Source organism: Mytilus edulis, chromosome 5 (assembly GCF_963676685.1).
Source record: "Mytilus edulis chromosome 5, xbMytEdul2.2, whole genome shotgun sequence".
In the NCBI taxonomy this organism is placed as follows: Eukaryota; Metazoa; Mollusca; class Bivalvia; order Mytilida; family Mytilidae; genus Mytilus; species Mytilus edulis.
The window spans coordinates 81,339,067-81,366,512 of NC_092348.1; the positions used below are offsets into that span (position 1 = coordinate 81,339,067).

The 27,446-nt window shown below is 33.1% G+C and overlaps 1 protein-coding gene across 1 annotated transcript; it reads right to left on the bottom strand.

The window, feature by feature from the left end:
• Positions 1–5,754: 5,754 nt before the first annotated feature.
• On the bottom strand, positions 5,755–22,967 carry LOC139524567 (23 kDa integral membrane protein-like). The gene is made up of 8 exons (XM_071319422.1): positions 22,843–22,967; positions 21,880–21,953; positions 19,357–19,629; positions 14,929–15,003; positions 13,542–13,646; positions 10,498–10,683; positions 9,544–9,627; positions 5,755–7,093 (listed from the first exon to the last, which is right to left on the bottom strand). The coding sequence occupies exons 2-8, from the start codon at positions 21,934–21,936 to the stop codon at positions 6,965–6,967; spliced, it is 909 nt and encodes a 302-aa protein (XP_071175523.1). The 5' UTR covers positions 21,937–21,953; positions 22,843–22,967; the 3' UTR covers positions 5,755–6,964.
• Between the last annotated feature and the right edge of the window lie 4,479 nt (positions 22,968–27,446).

Consider the following 27,446-nt stretch of genomic DNA (forward strand, 5'->3'; position numbering starts at 1 on the left):
ACAAAAATAGATATTCCCTACTTCCGGTTAACGGTTACAATGTAAACATGGGCGTTGTGTAGCAAAAGACTACAATTATGAAAAATTATAGTTATAAATGAATGTGTAAAAAGTAATTCCATACAAATTTAACAACATAAAATGTATACGATATCGACAACCAAGACAGAAGTTTAAGGCCGTTGTTCCAGATATAGAATGTTTGTCGATATCGATTCGATATCGACAACCAAGACAGAGGTTTTAGGCCGTTGTTTAAGTTATGGGATGTTTGATGATATCGATTCAATATCGTCGATGTCGACAAAAAAGACAGAGGTTTCGGGATATGGAATGCTTGTCGATATCAATTCGATATCAACATTCAAGACAGAGGATTCAAGCCATAGGAACATAATAACATACATACAAAAAGTCGTGTATCAATATCGAACCGATATCGTCGATATCGACACAACATTGTGTCTTGGACATACCTCAATTCACTAAGACCAAAAGATGGAGACTCTTTAGATTGAATCATACAGTACTAAAATTTTGACATGAATTACACAAGATGCGTAGGAAATAACAAATAATGCACGAAATCTTAATAAAGAATCGATTTCCTTGTGTATTTTAGTACAAGACACTATTTAATGCTTCTTAAGCCTGCCAAGTCTGTCGATGGTCATGTGTCCCGCGATATAATCACAGTATTTAATATAAATAGAAAGACAATCACGTACAATAATAGTATAACGACAATGTTTCTATGTCTGTTTGATTTCATGCAATGGATTAAAATACATCTGATCATTGTTTTACATAAATAAGACTATTTTTTGTGGGCTGAATTACGAAATGGTCAACGAAAAATATCTTCCTGGTGAATCTGTTCAATATTTCTTTTTATTTTATTTTTCTTGCTAAGCACATAATGAACCAATCTCCAACTTATTGTCAGAAATAAAAGTTGCTTGAACATGACCAATTATGGGGTCAAGCTGTTATATAATGTCAATGATATCTCTGATCTTATTTTTACTAAATTGAACCAAACTGGCTGTTAAACGCGATATCTTTCCACATTCCGCCTTTATTATAATTGTTTGATACATAAAATAATCGTTATTATTTCAGACACCGGCCATTCATATTTGTGTGTATCTGTGTGCGTTTAACGTCATGTATTTTTAATATGACTCTTAAATAACTTTTAACTAAAATTTGTTTTCTCTGAAAAATGATTTTAAAAGAATAGGGTATCAGCAATGACTTAACAATACTAATTTAGTGTTCCTATATGTTGTTTAAGAACATAATTTTATTTTTAATCATACCTTAGGGAAACATTTAACGTGATCCACTCCTCCACCAACAACATATGAATGATCGGTGGTTAAATCGATTAGTAACACAATTATACATGCTTAAGAGTACCATTGAAACAATCAGAGACAGTGTGAATCAGATGTTAATTCTAAGAAAAAATTTCACTACACACAATCAAAGTTGTTCATCATATCTAGTACCATCAATAAATTTATCTTACCTCCTATACATTTCTAAGAATATGATAGATTAAGAGAAACCTCGTGGATAACGTGTATATTCCATATTAGGTTAGTAAGGTTCCATATTCGGTTAGTAGTGGAGTTGTGTTCCTTTATACAAACAAAACGGCGGTGAGAAAAAAATCTTAAAGGTTTCAACAGACGATTAATGGACAATGAACGATTGAAATTAATTCAATACAACTAATTTAAAGCTAACAAGTTGTTATTGTTGGCATTTGTTTTTGAATAGACCTATGGTAGTTGGTTCATAATACTAACAGTATTGAAGACTTGATCACTTTTATAGGCCACTAGTCTAAATATCACATATTTTAAAAAATAGTCGGTAAGATAAATTCGTTACATAGTATGCTAGTGACCTAATACGATATATATGGGGTCAGTAAATTCTATATGGTGGTGAGAGCGAAGCTAGCACACTTTGTAACTAATAGTATTCATGGCATGTATTGGTATTGATATTTATTAACTCATAGTTTGTTTTATGCATAAAAAATAAACACGTTAATTTTAGAACCAGTTTTGGCATGAAAGGGGTTGTGTTCTATTCGTATGTTTTATGACAGTATGATACTTTACACTTAACGGGAGGGATTGAACTTGATTTTCGTATGATGAAGAAATAATCATTCAATCAGTTTAATTAGGGTCTGGGGCTGGCATGTCAGTAGCTGCTAGTCCTTTTTTTCATTTATGTATCATTGTCATATTGGTATGTTTCTTTTTTAATCTATTCTGACATCGGATTCAGTCTTTCCGTGCGTATTGATGTGTATTTGTTTTTTTACCTTGCCTACAGAAATCAGATATATACCCAAAATGCTTAATAACCAGATTGTCCGTCATTTTAGACAAAGAGGTGTGGCATGAATGTCAATGTTACAACTAAGCAACTATGGGCCACTCGACAATGAGAAAAAAATCATATAGAAAGGTCGGTTTTAAAAATAGAAATGACACCCTAAAAACGTGATATCTGCACATTGACAATATCTGCAAAAAGCTTCAAGTATATATATCGTTTTTTTTAAAGTAGAATCTAAGACAATACCATAAAAAAAACATCGTTGTCCTTATAATGGAATATGATGCGACTGTCATACAAGTGAGATGTTTAGCTAGCCAGCTATAAAACCAGATTCAATCCATCATTGTTTACATAAGAAATGGATTTACCAAGTTAGGAAAATCAATGTTGTTATCCATTCGTTTGATGTGTTTGAGCTTTTGATTTTGCCATTTGATTATGGACTTTACGTTTTGAATTTTCCTCGGAGTTTTTGTGATTTTACTTGTAAACCAAACTCTATTTCGGCCGAAAGTGGAATATACAATTCCTATTTGGCACCCATAACTGAAATCCCAGATCAAACAGATACAGCGGAATGCTGTCAGCTGTGTAATGCACCAACTATACAACGAATAGAAGTCAACGAGTTTAAATACAACGGTTTAAAACTAGAACACGCGTGAACATAGAAGACCAATGGTAGATGCCAACATCATGTGCAAAAAAGTCCATCAACTAACACCTATACTAGTATTCTACATTCCAATACAAGCTACTGTTGTTAAGACAAGAAACATATACAGACAGAATTCTGTGGAATAACACTGCAAAATCAACATGTAACAACATTTATATATCCCAAGAACAGGTACTGTCCGAAACACTCCGTCAGAAGCAATTATGCTAGGTCCGTCACTAAAATGTACAACTTTGTTAATCACTTGATTCTACATTTTCCATCGGATGGTATTGTCGTTCACCACACCACTCTCATGTACACAGTTCCTCGTGATTAGATTCCAGTATGAGTTTTAACAAATAACGAAGTTAATGTTTGGAGTTGTAGTAAGTGTACAACATTTGAAAAACATACTTAAATCAGACAGTTAAAGGCATATTACTCCGGAATGACTCACAAGAATATATTCAAAATAAAAAGGCAGTAAAAATCTTCATTATTGGGTACGGTTGTAAGAAAATCAATATCAAGTAAGTGCATGTTATATATGCATTTTTGTAAAACCCATCTTCCTTCAGTATAACTGTTATAATTTTTATTTGTATATACAGTGTCTTGTAAGTCTTTATAGGCTTGGTGTTGATTCTTTTGTTATGATGTTGTTTTATAATTTTATTGTAGATCAATATGTGACACTTTAATAGACAATTATTTATCTTATCTATATATAAAAAAATCTAAAATTTGAACGTTGAAAGTCCCAAAACTCTACAACAACACAAAAAATAAAAAACACAAAGAAAACATTCATTTATATATCCAAGTATTATCTGTAAAAGCAATTAATAAAGCAAATCCCTGAGTAGGTGTGCGATATTTTAAACCTGGTTGTATAGCTAGTGAAAACTCCCACTTGTATGGCAATTGTTTATAGTTCTGTTGATAAAATGAACTTATATATTGATAGAGACTTTGACACTATTGATCTTTTGTTTTCTTTTACCCTATGAGCAAGATATTATGTGTTGTCTACAACGCAATCAAATATTAAATGAAACATACCAGCAAATGCTTATCAGTCATAACAATTGTTAGTGAAGAGTTGTCTTTCATTGCCTATGAAAAATAAGTAATCCAACCTTTTAATACAAAATTCCAGTGTCTCCATTTGAGCAACCGACAGTACAAAACTATGTACACAACATATTCATATACATTTAAAAAAAATCACATGTTTCTAGAAATGACACTTAATACTACGATGTTGTCCATAAAGGCGTAAAGATTTCAACTATGTGATGCTTTTATATTAAAAAAAAAACCCTACTTTTTAACAAATTATTCATGTGAAAAAAACTTCAATAATACCAGACTTAACTATGTGCACCAGATATGCGTTTTTTCTATAAAAGACTCTCGATTGAAACTCGAATAAACAAAACAATACAAATGTACTGCAAAATTGAAAAAAGAGCATTGAGGACCTAAAAACTCAGCTAAGGTAAGATATACTTGGGCGTTAAAAATCTTAAGTATATTGAACAATATTTTGTTGTTGTAAAAAGTACAATTTTAAATATGACCATATTTATGGTATTTTATGTTAACACAGAAGTGCTGATTACTGGGCTGGTTATAACTCAGGAAAGAAGCCTTCCATCAGCAGAGGCATGGGCACTTTGTTTGTTAAAAACTATTCAACGAAACAAAGCTGATAGCTGTAGACACCAGACGAACGATCTGTCTATGTAAAAGATATTTAGCTAACTAATGGACAAAGTTATAGAGTAATTAAAACGGACATTTCCAAGAAGTTTTTGCCAAATACAGCTGCGGTATTCGATTTATGGGAGAAGAAAATCATAAAAACTTCGAACAAAAAAAATATGTGTTCTCTCCACCAGCACTGGCTCAATGGTAAATGATACCGAGATTTTTAATTATTTATTTTTTTCAACACACAAGACTCGTCAGTGACGCTTACATGAAACCAAAGAAAAGCCAAATAACATACATACTTGAAAAGAATTGCGGACCCAAGTTACTGAACGGTTTTGCCAAATACAGCTAACTGAAAAGTTATATATTCCTAGACGTAGAAATTCCTTAGTATGTATAACCTTATCATTGATAATGCATGGCAACACATTAATGCAGACTACTGAGGTATATATATATATATATCTATGAATCGTTCAACTTGATATTTCGCTATCTTTCATCAATCGTAGAACAAATTCCTATAAGAGGAACTAAAATTTATAATCATCCAAATAACACACATTGGTGTATTTGCAGCTTCTCTCAATTGACCAGTTCAATATCTTCTCCAAGCGTACACAATGACAATAGAACAACACTGAAAATATTAGACGCAGAAAGCAAAAATCCGAAATAAACATATAGAAGTAAGTAACTGAATTCAGGGACTGAAGTTTCGGTTCTCTCTTGACACCAATTGCGAGTATGATCTTGAGTAAACGATGATAGTCCGTCAGAAGGGGACGATAAATGGCTGAATCATGTTAAGAGAGAGGCATATCTCTTATAGGTAAAAGACACCCTTGTAGATTTCGAAAAGAGTAGGCTAATGTCGCTACAAGGCAGCACCCGCACCCGTAAAGTGGAAATGGATTAATATAAGTTGCAATAACGTGTTTCCCAATCCACAATAAATACATATGTTTGAATTAGAAGTAAGTACAAACAATTCCTATGGCCAACTATGTCGAAATATACATTTATCTACCACTGACAATTATGTTCCTTGTGAGGAAATCACATGTTTTTGAAGCAATACACAAATAGACAAAACCATTACATTACCTTTTTTTTTACTGTTAACTCATTTAAATAAATATAACATCGACGAAACCATTAAACATGAATCAGTGTTAGCTTATTTATTAATGATACTATAACATGATGTGAAAAAAAAATGTTTAATATATGTAATGCAAGAATTTATAATCATCTGGTACACATGAAATACAATTAATCTTCATTCATATTCAAATGAGCCTCTACTAATGTCTCAAGTTCACATGCATTGATTTTTCTCAATAAAGTTATGAATTCATCGGAAAAGGGCAATTTTTCGATAGAAGAATGTAAATAAAAATAATTACTTTAACCCATGGTATTTCGGATATTCAATTGATTATTTCTTCATGATTTTGGAAGATGCCAAAAATGACGGTAGAAAAAAAAGGAATAGGCAAATCTTAATAATATAGAGTGTACATCCAAAACAATCATGAAAAAAACCAATCACATAATATGTAGTTATATATATAATATATGCATGTGTGAAAAATTGATATATAAAAAAAGGATAACACAACATGCATTTATTGAATTGCCTGTTTATCATTTTGTATAAATCTATCGTAAGCAGGTCTTCTGTGCAAATTCCATGAACAGATTTCAGCTGTAGATATCACGTTTATGGTACCAATTTTACTGGATATACAATCATACTTCGATAATTGACGAATTTCAGTGATGCTCGAGCACAAAATATTTTTAAAGTCCAAACCTATGCTATAGAGTAACATTAACTGATAAGGATCAAAATAGTAGTAAAACTCGGACGAAGGACTAGAATTATACACGATGAACATACATAAATGTATCAAAACGAAATTTTAAATTTGGTAAAACAAAATGTTATATAAAGTTGCTGAGTTATCTCGTTTAACCCAAACCAATACATGGTTATTTATAACAAATTATTTTTAACTATTTTATCCCTCAAGGTAATCATTTTAAAACACAAGTCTGTTTGTTACATTAATGTAATTTTGACTGGAAAAAACACATGGTCAATGCAAGCTCGTCGAAATCTTCCTTCAACCAAGTAATACAAATAGAATAATATAGCTTAGAAAGTCCTATACTCTGTTATAAAGCAAATTAGAAATATCTTGATACAAATCATTGACAGTGTTCCATTAACCAAAGGAAACAATCCGAGAATATTCTAATCCATTTACAAGCTCCCGCCAATTTGCTCTTACCCTTATTTCCGGCGATCAAAATGCACGAAAATATAATCAGCAGCAGCTACAAAATATAAAACGATACTTTCATATATCATGTATACATGTATATATATATATTCCTATCTAATACCAGAAACTTTTTTTTTCGTTTGACATAGATCCAAGTTTAAATTCTCCATCTGGGAAAATATAAGATCAAGATGTGAAAACACCTTTGAGCGTCTGTAGTATCAGTATATTCAAGACAAATATGATACAAGCGAAGCAATGTTGTTAAATTAGTGACAGTTAGGACACTAATACTACGTTTTTAAATTTAAATAAATTAAAACTTTTTAAGAAGATTCTATATGAATTATGATTCCTATGTGGAAAAAATCAATGAAGTCAGTATAGTGCTATCCCAATTATAACTAACTATCTGTTGACATATCAAAAACTTCTGAATTATGTTGATAGTGTCTTTTCTGTTTTTGTAGTTTGAATCTGCTTGGTCTTGACATATGCAAATTTTACAAAACCTTAAACCTGCCACTAATGATTATTGTGTATAAAAAACGCAATTTCTGCATTCAACGGGGAACTTTGATGAGTTTGTATTTAAAACCAATTTTTTAGCATAGTATTTGACGTACAAAATGAAGTACGGGTTATAGACTATAAAACATAAGTTTCTTTTGGTGTCGTTCGCGAGATATATGCTGTGTCTTGTGTACTTTTATTTGTCTGTTTGTCTTTATTTTTTTAGTAATGGGGTTGTCAGTTCATTTTCGATCTATGAGTCCCTCTGGTATCTCTTATATATTATTGATTCAACATATAGCAGTTAGCACTGCAGACGGTAAACCAAATTAAGGCTCTACATATCTATATATCTGTACATTATATATAATAATGCGTCTAAACATTAGCCCAACAATGTTAGATCTGTAAATTTGATTTCGGAAATTTGTTGTTCTTCCCTCGCCGGGTTTCGAACTCTGCTACTGAGATTTGGTGGCACCAAATCGCCTGCACTGTATCCGACGCGTGTTATATACAATAATATATAGATATAAGAAGGTGTGGTATGAGTGCCAACTCCTCCATCCAAGTCACAGCTTGTAAAAGTAAACCATTATAGTTTAAGTTAAGTACGGTCTCCAACACAGAGCCTTGGCTGACACCGAGCAACAAGCTATAACGAACCCCAAAAATGACTAGTGTAAAACCAATCAAACGAAAAAACCAACGCTCTAACCTATACAATGCTATATAAATAACGAGAAATGAGAAACACTTTTGAACAACATCAACAAACGACATCTACTAAACATCAGATTCCTGATTTAGGAAAGGGGCAAACAAATGCAGCTGGTTTAAACGTTTTAATAGATACAAATCTTCACCCTTACCTGAAACAATAGAGTAACATCACAAAATAGAAAGACACAATATAAATGGAAATATTTTGATCCAATTGCTATAAAGAGTAGGTTTTTTTTGTTTTGGAGACCTTAAACCGATCATTGTATACTGAATTGTACATTTGTTTTATATATATTATAGTTTTCAAGATAAATGGCATTGGTGAACCATCAAATTACTCACCAGTTAAAGGCAATAAATCTTTTAAGTATTCGTAACACAGTTTTGATTTAAAATAACTTACAGTAGTTAGATCTCAACACATTATTAGTTTACCCCTGTGAGATGTTCTCTATCAATATAAGTTTTCAGTTATAACAGAGAAAAACATTATTTTACCCCTATGTTATATATTTCGGTCCCTGTTGGTTGTCAATCGGAATCATCTTGCGAATCCTAGATAAATTTACCTTAACGATGAATGGTGTCAAGTTTGGCTCTTTAATATTTGTCCAGTTATTTCAGAGATGTTTTTTTGTAAAAAAAATAACGGACGATGGATGATGGTTAAGACGATGGACGGATGGTGATAGGTGATGATGATGACGACGACGGACGATCATGAGGTACGATAAGGATTGAAAACAAACATGGAATAGCTCACATGTGGTCAACATATCGCGACGAATCTGTTAATCTTTTTACTCATTTTTGCCTATATATTTTCACGATCACAGCCATAGTCATACAATAATTTAAATTTCTTTAAAACAAATTAATAACTTTATCAAAATAAGTACGAAGATCTTGCGTAAAAAAATACTATACTCATAAAAAACACCTAAAAAAGTGCTACAAGAAAAAAATTAGCATTTAAACATTCAACAACAAACACATATGTATAATAGCCCACTAGTCACTATGAAACAACAGTAATATTCCGGTCTTATATTCAACAGTATCATTTTCTTCATATGAAAATGCCTGTACCAAGTCAAGAATATGACAGTTGTTGTCCATTCGTTTGATGTGTTTTTTTTGCCATTTGATTAGAGACTTTTTGTTTTGAATTTTCCTCGGAGTTCAGTAATTTTGTGATTTTACTTTTTATGAATCATACATGCGAAAAAAAACTTTGAATTACAGATTTTTTTTAACTAATACCTGGAAAACAAATGCCACAGAAAATACTATTCCGGTATACAATGAGTTGCCCATTATAACGTCCCATACTGCACTAAAACATCCCTGAAATGATCAAAGTTTAAACTCGTTACGATTGCATGTATTTATCATAGCATCGGAACAAGGTGTGATAGATGACGCAATCAGTATCAGTATACTAATATTTCAATAAACTGTAGAGTGCTATATTATTCATATGCATTTGTGTATCATAGGTTAATTTGGTCTTTTAAGAACCAGCAGTTAGAGACTTTAGTTTTTGGATTACTATATCACGTGCTATATGCAACAACCAGGAAAATGATTCAACTCATAAAAGACTTAGTGGTGATATTTTCAATACATGTTATATTAAATCTTTGGGTTGGTTTTTATCTTTTGTTTTCTTTATATTATAAATGTTGAATGCATTTTACTCGTATTGATTGCGACGTCATGTACAATGACAGGGGGCGGACGGTTAAAATTACTGACCGGAAATCAAAATACCACGTTTTTTATGAAGGCGGGACACGAAAAATATAACCACAACTTATCAGAATTGGACTGCTCTATATTTAATAATATATTAAAAATTCCGTCTGTAAAATAATGGTTAAAAAATCATTTGTTTTATATATAAAATAAAATTGAGAATGGAAATGGAGAATATGTTGAAGAAACATAAACCCAACCAAAGGACAGATAAAAGCAGAAGGCCTCTAATGTGTCTTCAATGCAGCGAGAAAATTCCGCATCCAGAGGTGGTCCTCAGTTGGTCCCAAAATTAAAAAAAAAGTGTACTAGTTCAATGAAAGTGGATATCATACTAAATACAAAACATAAAAAATGATTAAATTTAACACCTGGATTTTCAATAAATGTGTTTATTTCCGATGCAATGACCGTATGAGTGAATCAATAACAATCCCGAATATGCAAAATGTATATTACCTGTGTATGAATATCAAAGGTTTCTTCGCGTGCACAACTTGTATCAGCTCTAGAAGGGCTTAGTGGTTCTTTAACACAGCATATGATGGGTGCATCTAGTTTAGTGCTCACTAATCCAGGTTTTCTCCAATTATCGGTGTGTGTCATACTGAAATCCCAATACCCATAAACACCACAACAATTCATCTGAAAATATTCATATTTACTTTCTCCTAGCGGTTTAAAATTAGAGTTTTATTATAATAAAAAAAGCTACGACAAAAATCACTCGATATGTTGATAATTGTTATACAAAATGTCTTATTTCAAAAAATCCTAAATTTAATAGAATTCCTGAAATACTCACATTATTTAATTAGTCGCTATGAATAGTAGATTTGTGGATTAATTGTATTTTGAGCAATGTAAACCAATGATTAAGGAAAAATTCGTGTTTTCGTGTACACCTTGTTTCAATGTTTTAAAACAATCAACGTTGATAATAGTTTGTGGCTTTACACTCTAATTTATGGCTCATCACTTCATATGCAATCCATGATAATTCGTAGATCATCATTTCCAGAGCCATTCTTTCCTTTTCAATGACGAGTTTTTAAACTTGAAATACTAAAAAAAAAAAACTGCAGAAGAAACAACTTGTCGTCCTGCATTTGAGTAACCAAAGCTCTCCACAGGTATGTTTAAAATTCTCAAGATTTCAAAAACAATTGTTAATTTATTTCACAAAGAAGCGAGGGAATACACCACATGGAGAAATCCTAATGTTCACCAGAAACTATTGACATTAAAAATATAATGTATATGGTTTAGAAAGTTTACTTAAAGTTCCACAGTATCAATCCAATTTTTAAATCAAAGATAATGGTAAGGCGTTACGCAGCGTATGTAAATATAGATTTTTCAATGTTGACACGTGTGTGTAGTGGCATCAAGGAACCAGTATTTTGTATAGTTACATTTCCAGTTCCTAGTGCATGTCAAAACATGGAATTAAATAAAGTAGTCTATTTTTGTCTGATTTGTTTTCTGGGCTCAATTTTTTTTCTGTTTGATTAAAAGTTTATGCTGTATTGAAACATATATAACATGTATATAGATTTTTAAAAATCTTGGATCTTTTTTGGGATGTCAATTTTGGATAGTGGGTAGATATCATGTTTACTGGAAGTGGTATGGCCTAGTAAATACAGCAATAGAAAGTAGGAAAAAAAGTTGTGACTTCAGGCTAGGGTTACATAGCTGTTTATTCTTCATGGATTTCTATGTAGCATTTTTCAAAGATCAGCTGTTTTGCATGTAAGCCTATGAAGCAGTCAATTTCAAGAGTGCAACCTTAAGTAGGTTAGGATTGACAATTCTCACAGGTAACATAATTCCTGTCATGTTATTTATTACTCCACAGTAATTAGGCACAGTTATCTGGGGTTGGCAACACCAAGTTAGCATTATGATAACTTTTCATTAGGTCAGCTAAAAATACTAACTGGAAACTATACCAACAATAATGATAAAAGGAAAGCATCTGTCAAAAGCTTCAAAAGCTATAAATTGAGCTGTTATGACAATTTGCAATAAATTGTTATAGAAAAATTATCCCCTTTACTTACCATTCGTGTACTTCTTATTTAAGCTACTTGTTTTATTTCATACTCCGTATAAAAGAAGTAAATCATAATGAATACCTTATCTACATTTAGTGACGAAAAATGACACAACAATTTTTTTTTTACAGAAAGAATCGAAAAACAAATTGAATATAAGTATGTACAAAATGACTGTACGTATACTCCCTCCATTATTTGGAGTACCCCTCGAAAGCTGCGAATGTGCGCGTGTACACTGCTTATCTTGATTAAGGGAAATTTGTCAGTAACGTGTTCACAACAATATTTACAAGGGCAAGAATCCCCACTACAACACAAATGGAATGCTAGGACATAGAGCAGTCAATTATTATAGTGGAGGAAGCTAAAGTACTGGAAAAAAATCACGGGGCTTATCGGCGGGAACAGACAAACCAGAGCGATATCAGAAGATTGATCTCCAGTTCATTGTAGGGGGAAACTTTGACTTGCAGAGGCCTCCAAAATACGCATTCTAGTTTAGTTCAAACATATTTATTTATAGTGGATTTGGAAACAAGTAATTGCAACTCATATTAATCCCTTTCTACTTTGCGGGTGCGAGTGTTGCCTTGTAGTGGCATTAGCCTGCTTTTTTTTCGAAATCTACAAGTGTGTCTTTTCGTGCAAGAGATATGACTCTCTCTTAACACGGGTCAACCATTTATCGTCCCCTTCCGACAGACTAACATCGTTTTCTCAAGACCATACTGGAAAATGGTGTCACCCTTGTGTTAATAGTCCGATGCACTTACAACTACACCACGGCTCTTTTTTCTAGTTTAGACTCCGTCTGAGTACCGGAAACTAATTAGATATTACCTAGCTACTTAATGGATCTAGATTCAGGGGCGGATGCATTCAATTTTAAAAGGGGGTTCAAACCTACGATTAATAGGAGGGTTCCAATCATATATCCCCATTCAAAAGCATTGATCGTCAAAAAGGGAGTTCAAACCCCTGCACCACCTACGATCCATATCGTTATTACATGGTATGTATTGCGATGTGAACGATGTAAACAATATTTAAAAGAGTTCTTAACGATGTTGACACGATATCGTGTTAGCATAGTTAATATCACGATGTCGACAGCATTGATTTTACATTGTGTACTAGACATTGATGAATTTTAGATTTTCATTTTGATGAATTAAACGTCCAGATAGAATTTATTTTTGAGTAAGTCAATACTTTCTATATATATACAAGTGTGTTTTAGATCAAATGCAGTTGCCTTTATATTTTAATATTAGTTCTGTGTATTCATACCCACGTAATTACATTATTTTTTTTATTACATTAAGAAATCGTCACCCTATAGACCATTGACCTTTAGATTTTAAATACAAATAACTTCAACTAAATATATGATTAAAAGTAAATGTCGCTGTAGCGGAATGAGATTAAGAATGCATTTACCTCTTTCATGAAAAACATCCACCCAAGTGTTGTAGTATCAAAGTTTCCAAGCCCATTGTAGTTTTTCAATGATTCATATAAAACGTCCAATATCGCATCTTGAATCTGTAATATATAATAGACACCTCTTAGGACGAAAATACATTTCTATTTGTATGTGAACCTTGGGTCTAAACTAAGAACTAGTACAATAATAACCATCACAAATAATCTGCAGAGATCTATGTTGGAATTGTTTGTATCAGACTTTTATGTTTTCATTAGGATCGACCCTGTGTTACTGATCTCCAGATCTAATACGACGTCTATTATACACATGAATCTCTGCAAAGTGACTCAGAACTTCTCACTTCTGGTAAAGGTTATGCGACTGTTATATGAATTAGAAGTTTAGCTAGCTATAAAACCAGGTTTAAGCCACCATTTTTGAATTAGGAAATGGCTGTACTAGCTATATAGTTAAGGAATATGCTAGTTGCTTCCCATAAGTTAGATGTGTTGGAGCTTTTGATTTAGTCATATTATAAAGGACTTTCCGTTTTGTACTTTCCTTGAAGTTCTTTTTTTTTTTTTTTTTTTTATTTTACTTGGTTCCATCTACATAAATCTACATATATCATATAACAAAATTCAGTTTTGTTTGTGCGTTTGTTTGTGTTTTGAAAAGCCGAACATAAACTTTTAAATATGAGTCAACGAGTTGCAACAACGCTATTGTCACATGAACAAAACTATATATCGAAAATATGAATACGTCTAAAACACACAGTGTAGATTGGCTAGTTATAAAATCAGGTATAATTCAGGAACTGATTTATGTCAAAATGAAAGAGAAAATGTCAAGTTTGATAAAATCATGAGCAATATGAATAATCGAATGTCAATTCCGGTTATTCGTAGTTGCACGATGAATAAGTGTTTTATACATGTTCGAAAATGACAATATGCAAGTTTATATAATCTTCAGATTTCAGCTGGAGAAAACATTAAAAGTCATCTTTTGGGTTCCGTGATGAAAGTATTTGGATATTACTAGAAAGTAAGCTTGACATATAATGTACGGTTATGAAGTGACCTCTGAATGTTGTATATAACTTGTAATATCATAAGCAACACGACGGGAGCAGAATCTGCTTACTCTTCCGGAGCACCTGAGATCACCCATAGTTTTTGGTGGGGTCTGTGTTGTTTATTATTTAGTTTTCTATGTTGTGCCATGTGCCATGTGTACTATTGTTTGTCTGTTTGTCCTTTTCATTTTTAGCCATGGCGTTGTCAGTTTATTTTCGATATAAGAGTTTGACTGTCCTTCTGGTATCTTTTGTCCCTCTTTTATGTTTGCTGTTCCAGTCTGAATACAAAAAAATTACAGTCAAATGTTACTAACCGTGTTTGGAGCAGTATACAGTAAAATTACCACAACAATTTCTGCAATGAACATAACTGTTATGATCATGGCGTACTGTTAAAAATAAAACATGTAAATAATAAGAAATAAATTTCTACTGTTTCTAAATACGCAAAATGATTAATTGAGAACGGTAAAATATCCGTTTTAGGTAGACTAGTCTAATTTAAAAACAATAGAATGATTCTATACTTTTATATAAAATGTAGTTTATGTTATTTTATAAATATGATAAAAGTTTGGGTCGGGGAACTTTTGGTCTAACTACAGATGTGCAGCATTGTGTGTACAGCATACCCAGGGATCGAATTTAAGCTTTTTTGTGAACTGGCAAGCCGGACCAGTGGACTGAAAACTCTACTGGTCCGGCTCCAAATCTACTGATCCTGCAAAAATTACATTCATTTGACAAACACTGATATAAATGATAGATTTAAATTCCGATCTACTATATAATTCAACCATTCGTGATCTTTTTCCCATGATTTTTGGTATTTGCGTTTCCTTTTTTCAATTCAGATACTTTATTTCGATCTTCCTTTTGATTTTCACTTATATTAATTTTTTTGTCGGGCGGTTTAACTCCGTCCAAAAATTGCTGCATACCGTATGAATTTTTCCATTTTATTGAAGGCCGTATGGTTGCCTATAATTGCTTACATTCTTTGAAGGATAGTTGTCAAATTGGCAATCATACCACATCTTCCTATTTTTATATTCGCTTTACAGTTGATATCTAATTACCTCATACATTTGTTAGTAGGATACAAACAAATTCTGGTACTCTAATCCGGCCTTGTAAAACATTAATAGAATATAATTTTAAAAAACTTGTTAGAAAAGCTTTGTTCCTATGCAGACCTATCTGTATCTGCAGTATGCTTTATTTTAAGTTCATTGTGATATGAAGGCAATAACGTGACTAATCTTTGAAGTATACATTTAACCCCATTTGTGAAACGACGATATTAGGTTTTTCAAAATATTTCAGAGTAGGAACAGAATTTACAAAAAACATCACTTGAAATAATTATGATTATCATTGATTGATAACTTGTACAATAAATAAAGTTATATACCGCAACAACAACAAAAAAACAAATAGGAACTATGAATAAAAAAGTTATAAATGTTATCTGTAAGTAGAAAAAGCAAAAAAATAGAGGAGCTTAAACCAGTGTTCTTACTTCCATCAAAGAAGTTATTGTATCACTTTATATCTCCGCCTCCTTGCCAGGTCTAGTAAACAATGAAATGAATGACCATAAAATGTTCTTATAGAGTTTAACAAAATACATACATAACGATAAATAAAAAAATAGATAAAATCGGGAAGTTGGGTAGGCTTAATCGAACACTAGCCATACTTATAAACCTAAACATGAATCCAAACTGGTTACAGAAACAAATGAATGCACGAGGAAAGGCTGAGCTGCTACATAGAATTACATGGTCTATAAACAAAGAGGCAATATTGTTTTAAAAGCATGCAGAATAGCTTACATCTTAGTTTTTGCATTTATCCCCTTATATCTCAGTAGCATGGGTTCGAATCCCGGTGAGGGAAGAACAAAAAATTTGCGAAAGCAAATTTACAGATCTAACATTGTTGGGTTGATGCTTAGACGAGTTGTATACATATTTTTTGGTCTTTTTTGTTTGCGCTGTATTTAGACCCTTCTACAACGAAATTTGTTGTACATGCGCACGTATAATAATTGTGGTTTTTATCAAACGCAATCATAGGTTTGAACGTAGTTTTCAATTTAGACTCGTTTATATATATATAACTCGTCATATATAGACTAATTTATATATACAACTCGTTTATATATACAACTCGTCTAAACATCAACCCAACATTGTAAGATCTTCAAATCTTCAAATGACACCAAATCGCCTTCACTGTATCCGTGCGCTAGACCACACGACCACCTTGGCTTCACAATAATAAAGCTTTCGATGGCCGGGTGTTACCTTTCCTCGTCAGTTTTAATCTAGCGTCGTAATACAGTACATGATACAAAAGGCATGGAGATGTTGTTGTTAAACATCAGCTCAATTATCTATCGTAAAGGATCCTACAAATTAATGCAAGATACAGTCACAGAAAATAATTATATTTATAAGTACGTATGAGTCAGTGACAACTCTACAACATATTTATCCATCGGATCACCAGCAATGATGGTGATACATGGCTGTGTTCATTATGTATATACAACTCGTCTAAACATCAACCCATCAATGTTAGATCTTTAAATTTGCTTTCGCAAATTGTTTGTTCTTCCCTCGCCGGGATTCGAACCCATGCTACTGAGATATCGTGACACCAAATCGCCTGCACTGTATCCGGTGCGCTAGACATATATATATATATATACATCTTCATGGTTTATATATCATGTACTGTAGTACGACGCTAGATTAAAAATGACTTGGAAAGGAAACCCCCGGCCACCGAAAGCTTCATTTTATGAAGCCCAGGTGGTCGTGTGGTCTAGCGGGACCGCTACAGTGCAGGCGATTTGGTGTGACGATATTTCAGTAGCATGCGTTCGAATCCCGGCGAGGGAAAAACAAAAAAATTGCTAAAGCAAATTTACAGATCTAACATTGTTGGGTTGATGTTTAGACGAGTTGTATATATACATATATAAAATGACTGAATAAATAGTCAACGATAAATCTTGCGGGGCGATGGATCATATAATTATGATTTAGTATACTGCAAAATATAATATATAACAAGTCTAAAAGGGTACAACATCACCAAAAACACATATATATATATATATATATTTCTAACGACAAAGCATTTTCATATGATTAATTTATGTTCTAAAGAAAAATATTTTTATCAGTATTCATTGAAGCAAGGACGAAAACTATTGCCTCGTTCACACGTACATTTAATTCGAATTGAATTCGAATCGACTTCGCTAATCGCGTTCACACACTTTTCTTTTTTAATTCGAATTGATTCGAATTGGCTAATTCGAATTAACTAATTCGCAATAGAAATACGTTTTTGTTAATACGAATTAAAAGTTAACGCCGTAAGGACAGTAAAGCAGTTTGACGTGTTATTGTAATTCGAATTAAAATTGACGTAAGGACGTAAAACATTTCCTATGCGAATTAAACTAGATCGAAAAAAAAAAGCCGTGGTGTAGTGGTTAGTGCATTGGACTACTAACACAAAGGTTCCTGGTTCGATTCCCGTTCAGGATGAAAACTTCAGACATTGAATTTTCGGCACTCCCTTGACACCATTTGCGAGTATGGTCTTGAGGAAACGATGATAGTCCGTCGGAAGGGGACGATAATAAAATTAACGGTACCAATTTTCTTGCACCAGATGCGCATTTCGACAATACATGTCTCTTCAGTGATGCTCGTGGCCAAAATATTTGAAATCCAAAGCTTATATAAAAGATGAAGAGCTATAATTCAAAAGGTCCAAAAAGTGTAGCCAAATCCGTGAAAGGAATCAGAGCTTTGCACGAGGGAGATACATTCCTTAATTTATATTAATTTCTAATATTTTGAAACAGTAAATTTTAATAACACAAACAATCCGTATTTTCATGCCAGTACCGAAGTACTGGTTACTGGGCTGGTGATACCCTCGGGGACTAATAGTCCACCAGCAGAGGCATCGACCCAGTGGTAGTAATAAAATTAACGGTACCAATTTTCTTGCACCAGATGCGCATTTCGACAATACATGTCTCTTCAGTGATGCTCGTGGCCAAAATATTTGAAATCCAAAGCTTATATAAAAGATGATAAATGGCTTATATAAAAGATGATAAATGGCTGACCGGTGTTAAGAGAGAGCCATATCACTTGCACGTTAAAGACACACTTATAGATATCGAAAAAGAGTAGGCTAATGTCACTACAAGGCAGCATTCGCACCAGCAAAGTGGAAAGGGATTAATGTAAGTTGCAAAAACTTGTTTCCAAATCCAATATAAATAAATATGTTTAAACTAAACTTAACTAAACTATTTCAAATTGGTTAATGCGAATCAAATTCGATGGCACTTGTTAATATCCGCGTATTTATCATGTTTATAGATCGGTTAGAACCCCTAAGCGAAAGTAACGTGTGCAAATCTAGGCGATAGTAATACATCGGAATGTCCTCACGGTCATCTGGATGTAAAAACGACCAAAAGACAGCCCATGAAGCAAAAATAGTGGCTTTGAAAAAAAGAACAGAAAAATGATATGTGCAAGATATAAGAGAAAGCTTTAATACTTTCATAAGTAGGATGGTTATCTCCTTTACAAGATACGGGTATCTGATTCACACTGTGTCATTTCTATGTTATATCTGACAGAACCAAGCAGATAATAGACAGAGAACCAGTCTATTTTGGTAAATAGAATACTCACAATAGTCATTGATGTTTTATTATTGCACAAGGCTCCACAACAACCACAAAATGACAAGAAAAACAAAACGCAACCAGAAATAATGAATATTAAGGCCATCCCATCTAAATGCTCAGCAACGGACAAATCGTTGATTCCGTTGTTTGAAGTTCCAATATTTGCAGTCGTAGAATTTAAATATTCTTTAACTTGATCTTCAAGTCCATTTATAAAACCAATATCCGATGCTAGTTTGGCAACTACACCTGCAGCTACCAAGGAAAGGCTACAGAACTGAAAAATAAAAGGTTTTTACACAAATGACGGGATTTATTGAGGAAATATGATCATACAAAAAGAAAATTAGTTATATAGCTTTTTGGGAACTTTAGAGGTCGGCTCTGTATATTGTTGATGTCTGTACGTTGACCTCTAAATGTGATCTTGCTTCAGTGTGGTTTGGTTGCTGTTTCTGTATGTTGAATACAAGTTCTTTCCAAAAATTGACTAATATATTGGTAGGTTCAGGAGTGTCAAACTAAAATCTTACTTGTATGATGCCATTATGTGTTTACATGCCAATGTGTAAGGCCAGAAGATCCGGATAAATTACTCTACCGAAACCGAACTCAAATTTGATTTGTTACTTTCATGATATATGACTATTAACAAAAAAATCTTCTTCCTATAATGTAACATTTTCTTAATTGCACATTTGCAGTACCAATTTACTTTTTTTTTTACTTTTAACTTAGTATCCCTTTGGTTAGTATATCTTGTAACTAAGGGAAAAACTATTTGGTGACTCTTAACCTATTTTTTTTTATGTTCTATTAAAATACATGAAAAATTAAATCTTTAAAATATTTTATCGACTGATCAAGGTTCTTTTAGAAAATGACATAACTGATATATAAGATTGCAAAACCGGAACGAACGTCACGTCTAAAGAATTGATTCTTTTTTCCAAGTAGGTTTAACTTATATTATCAAGTAGATCGCCTTTATCTAAAGCCACAACTTGTGAAATGTCATGCGCCTTTTGGCGTTGTTAACTAATCAAAACATTCTCGTGCACATTTGGAAAATATTACACAGTTTCTTTAATGATTGCTCTTTTCCACATTTCTTGGTCGGTGTGACAAAAATATTTTTATCCTGTAATTAGCTAACTATTGTACAAATAACAGGTATATATACAAATAGAATTTTGCTTTAAGTACAGTCTCCTTTTACCCCACTTCCGCGTTCAGCAAGCGGTAATATGAATATTTCGGTTTCCTAACCAGTTCATTTTGGTGTCTTCTTCTCGGTCCGCGTTTCAACGATGTCGATTACTTTGAGAAATAAGAGACAATGATTTTGATTTTAAAAACTAAAGCTTCAAGTGTTCGAAGTAAGTTCAGGATAAAGACAATATATGTACATTGTCGGAAAATATAAAATGTTTTTGTACTCGCTACGAAACAAGAGAAAAGCTCGGCGGAGCCTCGCTTTTTGTCCTGTTTCTAAAGCTCATACAAATATTTTTTTATTTTCCCGACAACATACATATATTGTATATTTCCTCACTAGTGAAAAATCTTGGCATATGATTGGTGGAAGTTTAATTGTGACTTTAAATGTTCATGGATTATTCTTGATATTCCTATTGTTACGTCATGAAAAAGGCGACCATATCTGATGACATCACACAAAAAGTACACAATTTCTTCAAAAGGAAGGATACAAATCATTAGAAAAACAGATTCCATCGCTATAACTCGTGAATTACGATATTTCTCAACTCTGAACAGTTAAATTTTGATTATTTAAAAAGCTCAACAAGCCTCGCGATTTAAATATTAATACGTAACTGTCTCGAGTGAAGAAATATCTTCTTACTTGTTACAGTTGTGGAATCTATATTTCTCTATAGACCAAAACACGGATTACAAATATGTTCATACAATTGCGCCTATTCAGAAACTAATGAAAACTCATTCTGAGTAATATTAGCAAAAACGGACACCAATACGTTGTGATTGGTTCAAAATGTTCTAAACAATGGAAATTCAACCAATGACGTAACGTTATTTTCATTTTGGTGTACGAACAATGAAATTACCCATAGTCTTTAGATTCTGAAAAGGCGATAATAACTTTCTAAACTAGAACGAAACATAAAATTATTGTAAATATTATATATATTATGATCAAAACCAAACAGAACAAAAAATTGAAGTATTACAGAAAATAAAAAGGAACACTTTTAATATTACGGACCGACGGCCAACCGAACAGATTCACCGGCTTTCGAACAGGTGGTTTATGATTCATGAATATGATTCTTTAATGCGAAGACGATACAAAAATCTGTTTTGTAGTCTCTGCTATTTACGACAGTAAAACTACCGATAATTAAGAGTCCGCAATACAATGAAGTTATCAGATACTCAAAATTACGGATTCTAATGAAACATACATGCAATACAAATATTTAAAAGAGAAAATATTTAAAATTAATAATTGCAATGAAGAAGTGTAAACAAAAATCAAACTTACCATGAAAATTGAATTGATAAAAGTCACACAAGTACGTCCCAGGCATATTAATCTCATCCTGATGTGAATAATTGCTGAAGAAAACAAAATCAAAATTTCCAAAAGAAAAGAATTATACGGGATTTGTTTTAATTTATTATTTCTAAAAGTTTGGAATTGTCATTTTTAAATAATTATGCCTTAAAAATTTGACAATTTATAATTATTACATTTATGAATTAAGCAACCATGATAATATTCATTAAAAGATAAAAGTTCTACAAATGTTAACTGTAACAACCATAATTAGCCGATTGTCACCATATCAGTGTTTTTCATTCATCGTAGATAGATTTCTTTTGAGATTTTTATTTTTAAAATGTTTTATTCATAATCGTTTTTATTCTTTAGCAACACTGTAGGTCTTCCTATCTTTGCATTCGATGTCATTTCTAGTTTCTCTGAATGTATACATCTCTCAACAAGCCCATAGGCCAGCACTTTTGTGTAGATATGACATATTGAAATGCTTTTTTTTTCTGCCGATGCACTGAATATGGTTTTCTGAATAATTCGAATAGCTCAGATTTTTCTGTTCACATAGAGATTGTCGTAGCCGTTTTTTGGAACATCTTTCGGAATTTTCGGCTTTTGATCTTCATCTGCGTATTTGATTTGGCCTTCGGACTATTTTGTTTCTAGCGCCACTAGTGAGTCGTAGTGAGACAAAACACTCGTCTAGATTATCTAATTACAAGGCTGATACTTTTATGTGTTTTCACAGTACACATCTGTTTAGTTGTTTTTATTTACTTGTATTTCATATTAAAAACTCAACTAACTTTGCATCCTTTGCTTAAAATTATAAATAGTATTTTTGTTGTTATATTATTTCGCATCTTAGCACTTTAACATTGTTTCATATTCATAATAAATATTTACAGGTTTTAAAACTTTCCTTCAAACAGTTTACGCAAATTTTACCTTTCTTCTTCTTCACTTCTTGTCATTAATGAAGTTTTCCTAATGACTTCAATCTTTTAAATTTTGCAATTAAAGCACAAACTTAGCCTGAACGCTTCGATAGTTTCATTTTCAGAAAACCAAACACTGTAATTCAAATAGTTGATACAAGGGAATGGTCATTTAATAGGGTCGGTATTGCTAAATATAGATCACGGAATATCTGTGCATTGGAAAAACCTGGCCGTGTGGGTTAAAATCAATAAATTCCAAAGTAAATGTCATAAAATATCCACCAAATAATGTTAATAACTGCTCAACAAACTCACTGTCAAATAACGAAACATGCCAAACATAATGGAAAAGCAGGGTACATAATGGTATATGTTAGACGCTATGTTATAGGTTTGATGAGCAAAATAATTTGTATTGAATGCATTATCTAAATGAAAAAAATTAACCGTAAGCGAGAAAAATAAGTAACACACAATATATTCGTTGCCTTAGGAATATAGCAATAATTCACTACAACTAAATACAGCGAAACGATTACTGGTTTCAAAGATACAATGCGTTCGTTAACATAGACTATTGTTTTTTTTTTTAATTCATTTACTAGTATTTATGATGCAGCTTATGTGACTTTAGCTTTCCGGTATATAAAGAGTCTTTCTGCATAGTTCATCCTGTGTGATTTTTCCATGGAGTCAGTGGTAAGCTCCCAATAATTAAAAAAAAAAAACTCATCAGTGTACATGTTTTGTTTAGAGGCTAGCTGAAGCACACAATCGGGTTCAGGATTTTATTGCTGTATTGAACACCCATGGGTGGCCTTCGGCTGTTGTCCGCTATTTAGTCGGGATGTTGTCTCTGTTAGACATTCCCGTATTTCCAGCATTCTCAATTTACGTATTTGAAATGGTTGGCAGGAATTACAAAACACATTTGACAATACAATAGACCAAAAATTACTCTCACCATAGTTCTTCCATCACTGTTCCTTTATTTCATCTATACCTGTACATGTTATTCAACCAATTTCGATCGAGTAATAATATGATAGCCGAATGCAAATGTTCTATAACAAAAAAAAAAAACGAACGATATAATATAAGATGCATTGCTTATTACAAACAACGCAAAGAGGTTACGTATTGTGACATTTTTTGCCCATTCGTCCGACAGTTCAACAAATGGAAATTTTTAACGACCTTGACTGGTTATACAGCCCTTTAACGGTCGGCTAGATAATAAAGACATATGTATATGTCCGTTTCGCAAAGAAATTATTATTTAATAATTTTCTAGTTGATTTGCCCAATTGAAGTTAAGATTTTGTCATCGCAAATCCTCTGAAGGTACACACCATAATGTTTGGAAACTTTGAAGCATATGGACAGGAATTTGTGATTCGTCTTTTTTCAACGAATCATACCCCTTTGAACTTAGAATTTAGATAGAAAGAAACTACTGCAAGACTTTGTCGTCGCAACTCGTTTGAAACCACACAACTGAATTTCGTGAAACTTTGTAGTAAATGGGAAAATTATATGTAGATGGCATATACAGAAGATTTTTTTTTTCGAGTTGGGCTTTTAAGCCCCAGTCACACTAGACAACGATCGCACTACGCTGACCGCGCGATCTGAAACAAATTCAGATCGTGGTAAGGTCGCGGTAAAAGCGGCATAAAAATGTAAATTTTCGTTGCTTTCACGATGCTACTACGTCCTTATTACGCTTTGACAACGACCCCGCTACGATAATACCACGTTATCACCGAGCTTATTCTGCGATCTCACTATGCTTATCAAGATATTTCTACGGTCATCACGTTCTCACTACGACCATACCACGAGTTATCCAATTGCAACACGATCCTACCAACTTCTACTGCGATTATAGCACGTTCTTACCACGATTATACTACGTTCATACCGCGATCTTACTACGTTCTCAGCAATAACGTCAACATCGTTCGATATTAATACGAATCAATTGCTTCTATTTCTGATTAATACGTAGATTTCTCGGAAACAACATGGAATGCTACCAAAATATACAAGAACATTTAGGAGTGGTGGAAGGGGTAAATGAAGAGGCAGAGGATATTTGATAGTAACGAATCCTAATCCAGCAGCGATGTCGGACCGACCGATCCAATTTGAATCCCAACCTAATGCTGTACTATTAAGCTCAAAAGACGATGTGTGAATGAACGATAGCAGGGTTGACACAGCTGTGTCAAGCATGGTCGAGCCGTTGGAGAAAAAGGACAAGAGGTCCAAATTACATACATTGTACAGACAAAAAATATCTGGAGAGCTTTTATACCGTATAGCGCGTTATTTTCGCGGGTCTAAAATTTCGCGATTTTCATTGATTAAGATATACGAAATATATTGGCGGTTATTATTTTGACGGATTAAAAATGTTATCAATACCTCAGCATGTGCTCTTTTAAATTGGCGGAACTTATTTTTGGCGATTTTGTTCTATCCGCGAATATAAGCGAAAGTTAACACCTCGCAAAAATAAAGCGCTATACGGCATATTTTATGTGACAATGAGAAAGAGCATGATGGTCGTAGTACCAACGTAGTCAGGTCGTAAGAAGAGCGTGATCAGGACGGCATGAGCGTGCTAGAATCATACTATAATCTCAAACAGCATGATGGAAACGTGGCATAGTCTTAGTGGAAGCGTAATTGGGTCGTAGTGAGAACGTGATGGTCGTAGTGAGGTCGTAATAATATCGCTGTGAGATAATAATAATAATAATATTAATAATAATATCTTTATTTAGAGAGAGTTACTCATTTGGATTACACCAATTTTCAATAAGGCTTTCTTAATACAATAATAATTACATTAAAAATAATCAATGCATCAATAATAGTGATGAATAAAGATAATATACAAATTGAAATACAAGAAACAATTATGATATAGCATTACAGTACAAATATGATGGTAATGTTAAAAGGACATAGATTTAAATTTATGTTTAAATTCTGATACTGTATTTGATTTTTTGATTGAATTAGGAAGAGCATTCCACACGTTTGGTCCAGTGTACGAGAAACTAGACTTATACATCTCTGTATTTGGTTTTGGAATTATAAAAATTATCTGCAGATGAAAATCTCGTATTATATTTTTGGTTTGCAGAAGCTGATAAAATAAGACTGGACATACATTCTGGAGCTAAACTATGTTTTGCCTTATACATTAGTATTGACTTGTGATAAAGTACCTTTGTGTGATTGGCACAATGTCACATTCGTGAAATAACTCTCTTGAAGGTTTGGTGTAATCATGTTCGTCTAAAATCATTCTTACTGCCCTTTTTTGCAGTTTTTGTAAACTATCTAATAGAAATATAATACCGCAGTCCCACTAGGCCACGATCGCACTACGATCTGTGAGAAAAAGCAAATTTTGACGATCGAAGTGCGATCAAACTTTGAACGTGTTCAAAACATTCGTTGTGCGGTCGTGGTGAAGTCAGGTAGTAGCAGAAGCGTAGTGAGAGCGCACTAAGGTCGAAGTTAGATCACAAAGATCACTGTACCATCGTAGCTAGAGCGTAGCGAAAGCGTAGCGAAAGCGTGATTCTATTCAAAGAGTCTGCACTACGATCTCACATCGACGTTATTACGACCTCACTACGACCATCACGTTATCACCGCGACTCAAATACGCTTCTACTACGACTTTACCACGTTTACACCATTATTTTCATTGTCATTTTCACATAAAATATATTATATATCTCCAGGTTTTGTTTGTCTGTATGTACTTCTTGTCCATTTTCTCTAACTTATCAACCATGCTTCCCGTTTATATAGATAAGACCGTTGGTTTTCCGGTTTGAATGGTTTTACACTAGTTATTTTTTTTATCACTTGCTGTTCGGTGTGTGCCCAGGCTCCGTGTTGAAGGCCATACCTTGACCTATAATGTTTTACTTTTATAAATTGATACTTGGATGGAGAGTTGTCTTATTGGCACTCATACCACAACTCTTATATCTATTGACACATCAGTGTCATCTCTGCTACCGTTCACTAAAATATCGTCATTTAAGCTTTATGGACCAGCAAAAGGTTGTAATTTGGGTTGGATTGGTCGGTCCAAAATCTCTGCTTGATCAGTATTCGTTACTATCAGAGCTCCCTCTGCCTCTACATAAACCCCTACCACCACGCCCACCCGTTCTTGAAAATTTTGGTGGCATGACTGTATTGTTTCCGAGAAATCTATGTATTAATCAGAAAAAGAAAGGAATAGAATTGTATTGATATGGAACACGATGTGTGACGTTATAACTGATAAGGAAGTAAGATCGCGGTATGAACGTAGTATAATCATGGTAAGAACGTGCTATAATCGCGGTAAAAGCGTGGTGAGATCGTGTTGCAATCGGATAACTCGTGTTATGGTAGTAGTGAGAACGTGATGAGCGTAGAAAGATCTTGATAAGCGTAGAGAGGTCGCAGAATAAGCGTGGTGAAAACGTGGTATAATCGTAGTGGAACGTTGTAGAAGTGAATGAGGACGCAGTAGCATTGTCAAAGCAACGAAAATTTACATTTTCATGCCGCTCATACCGCGACCTCACC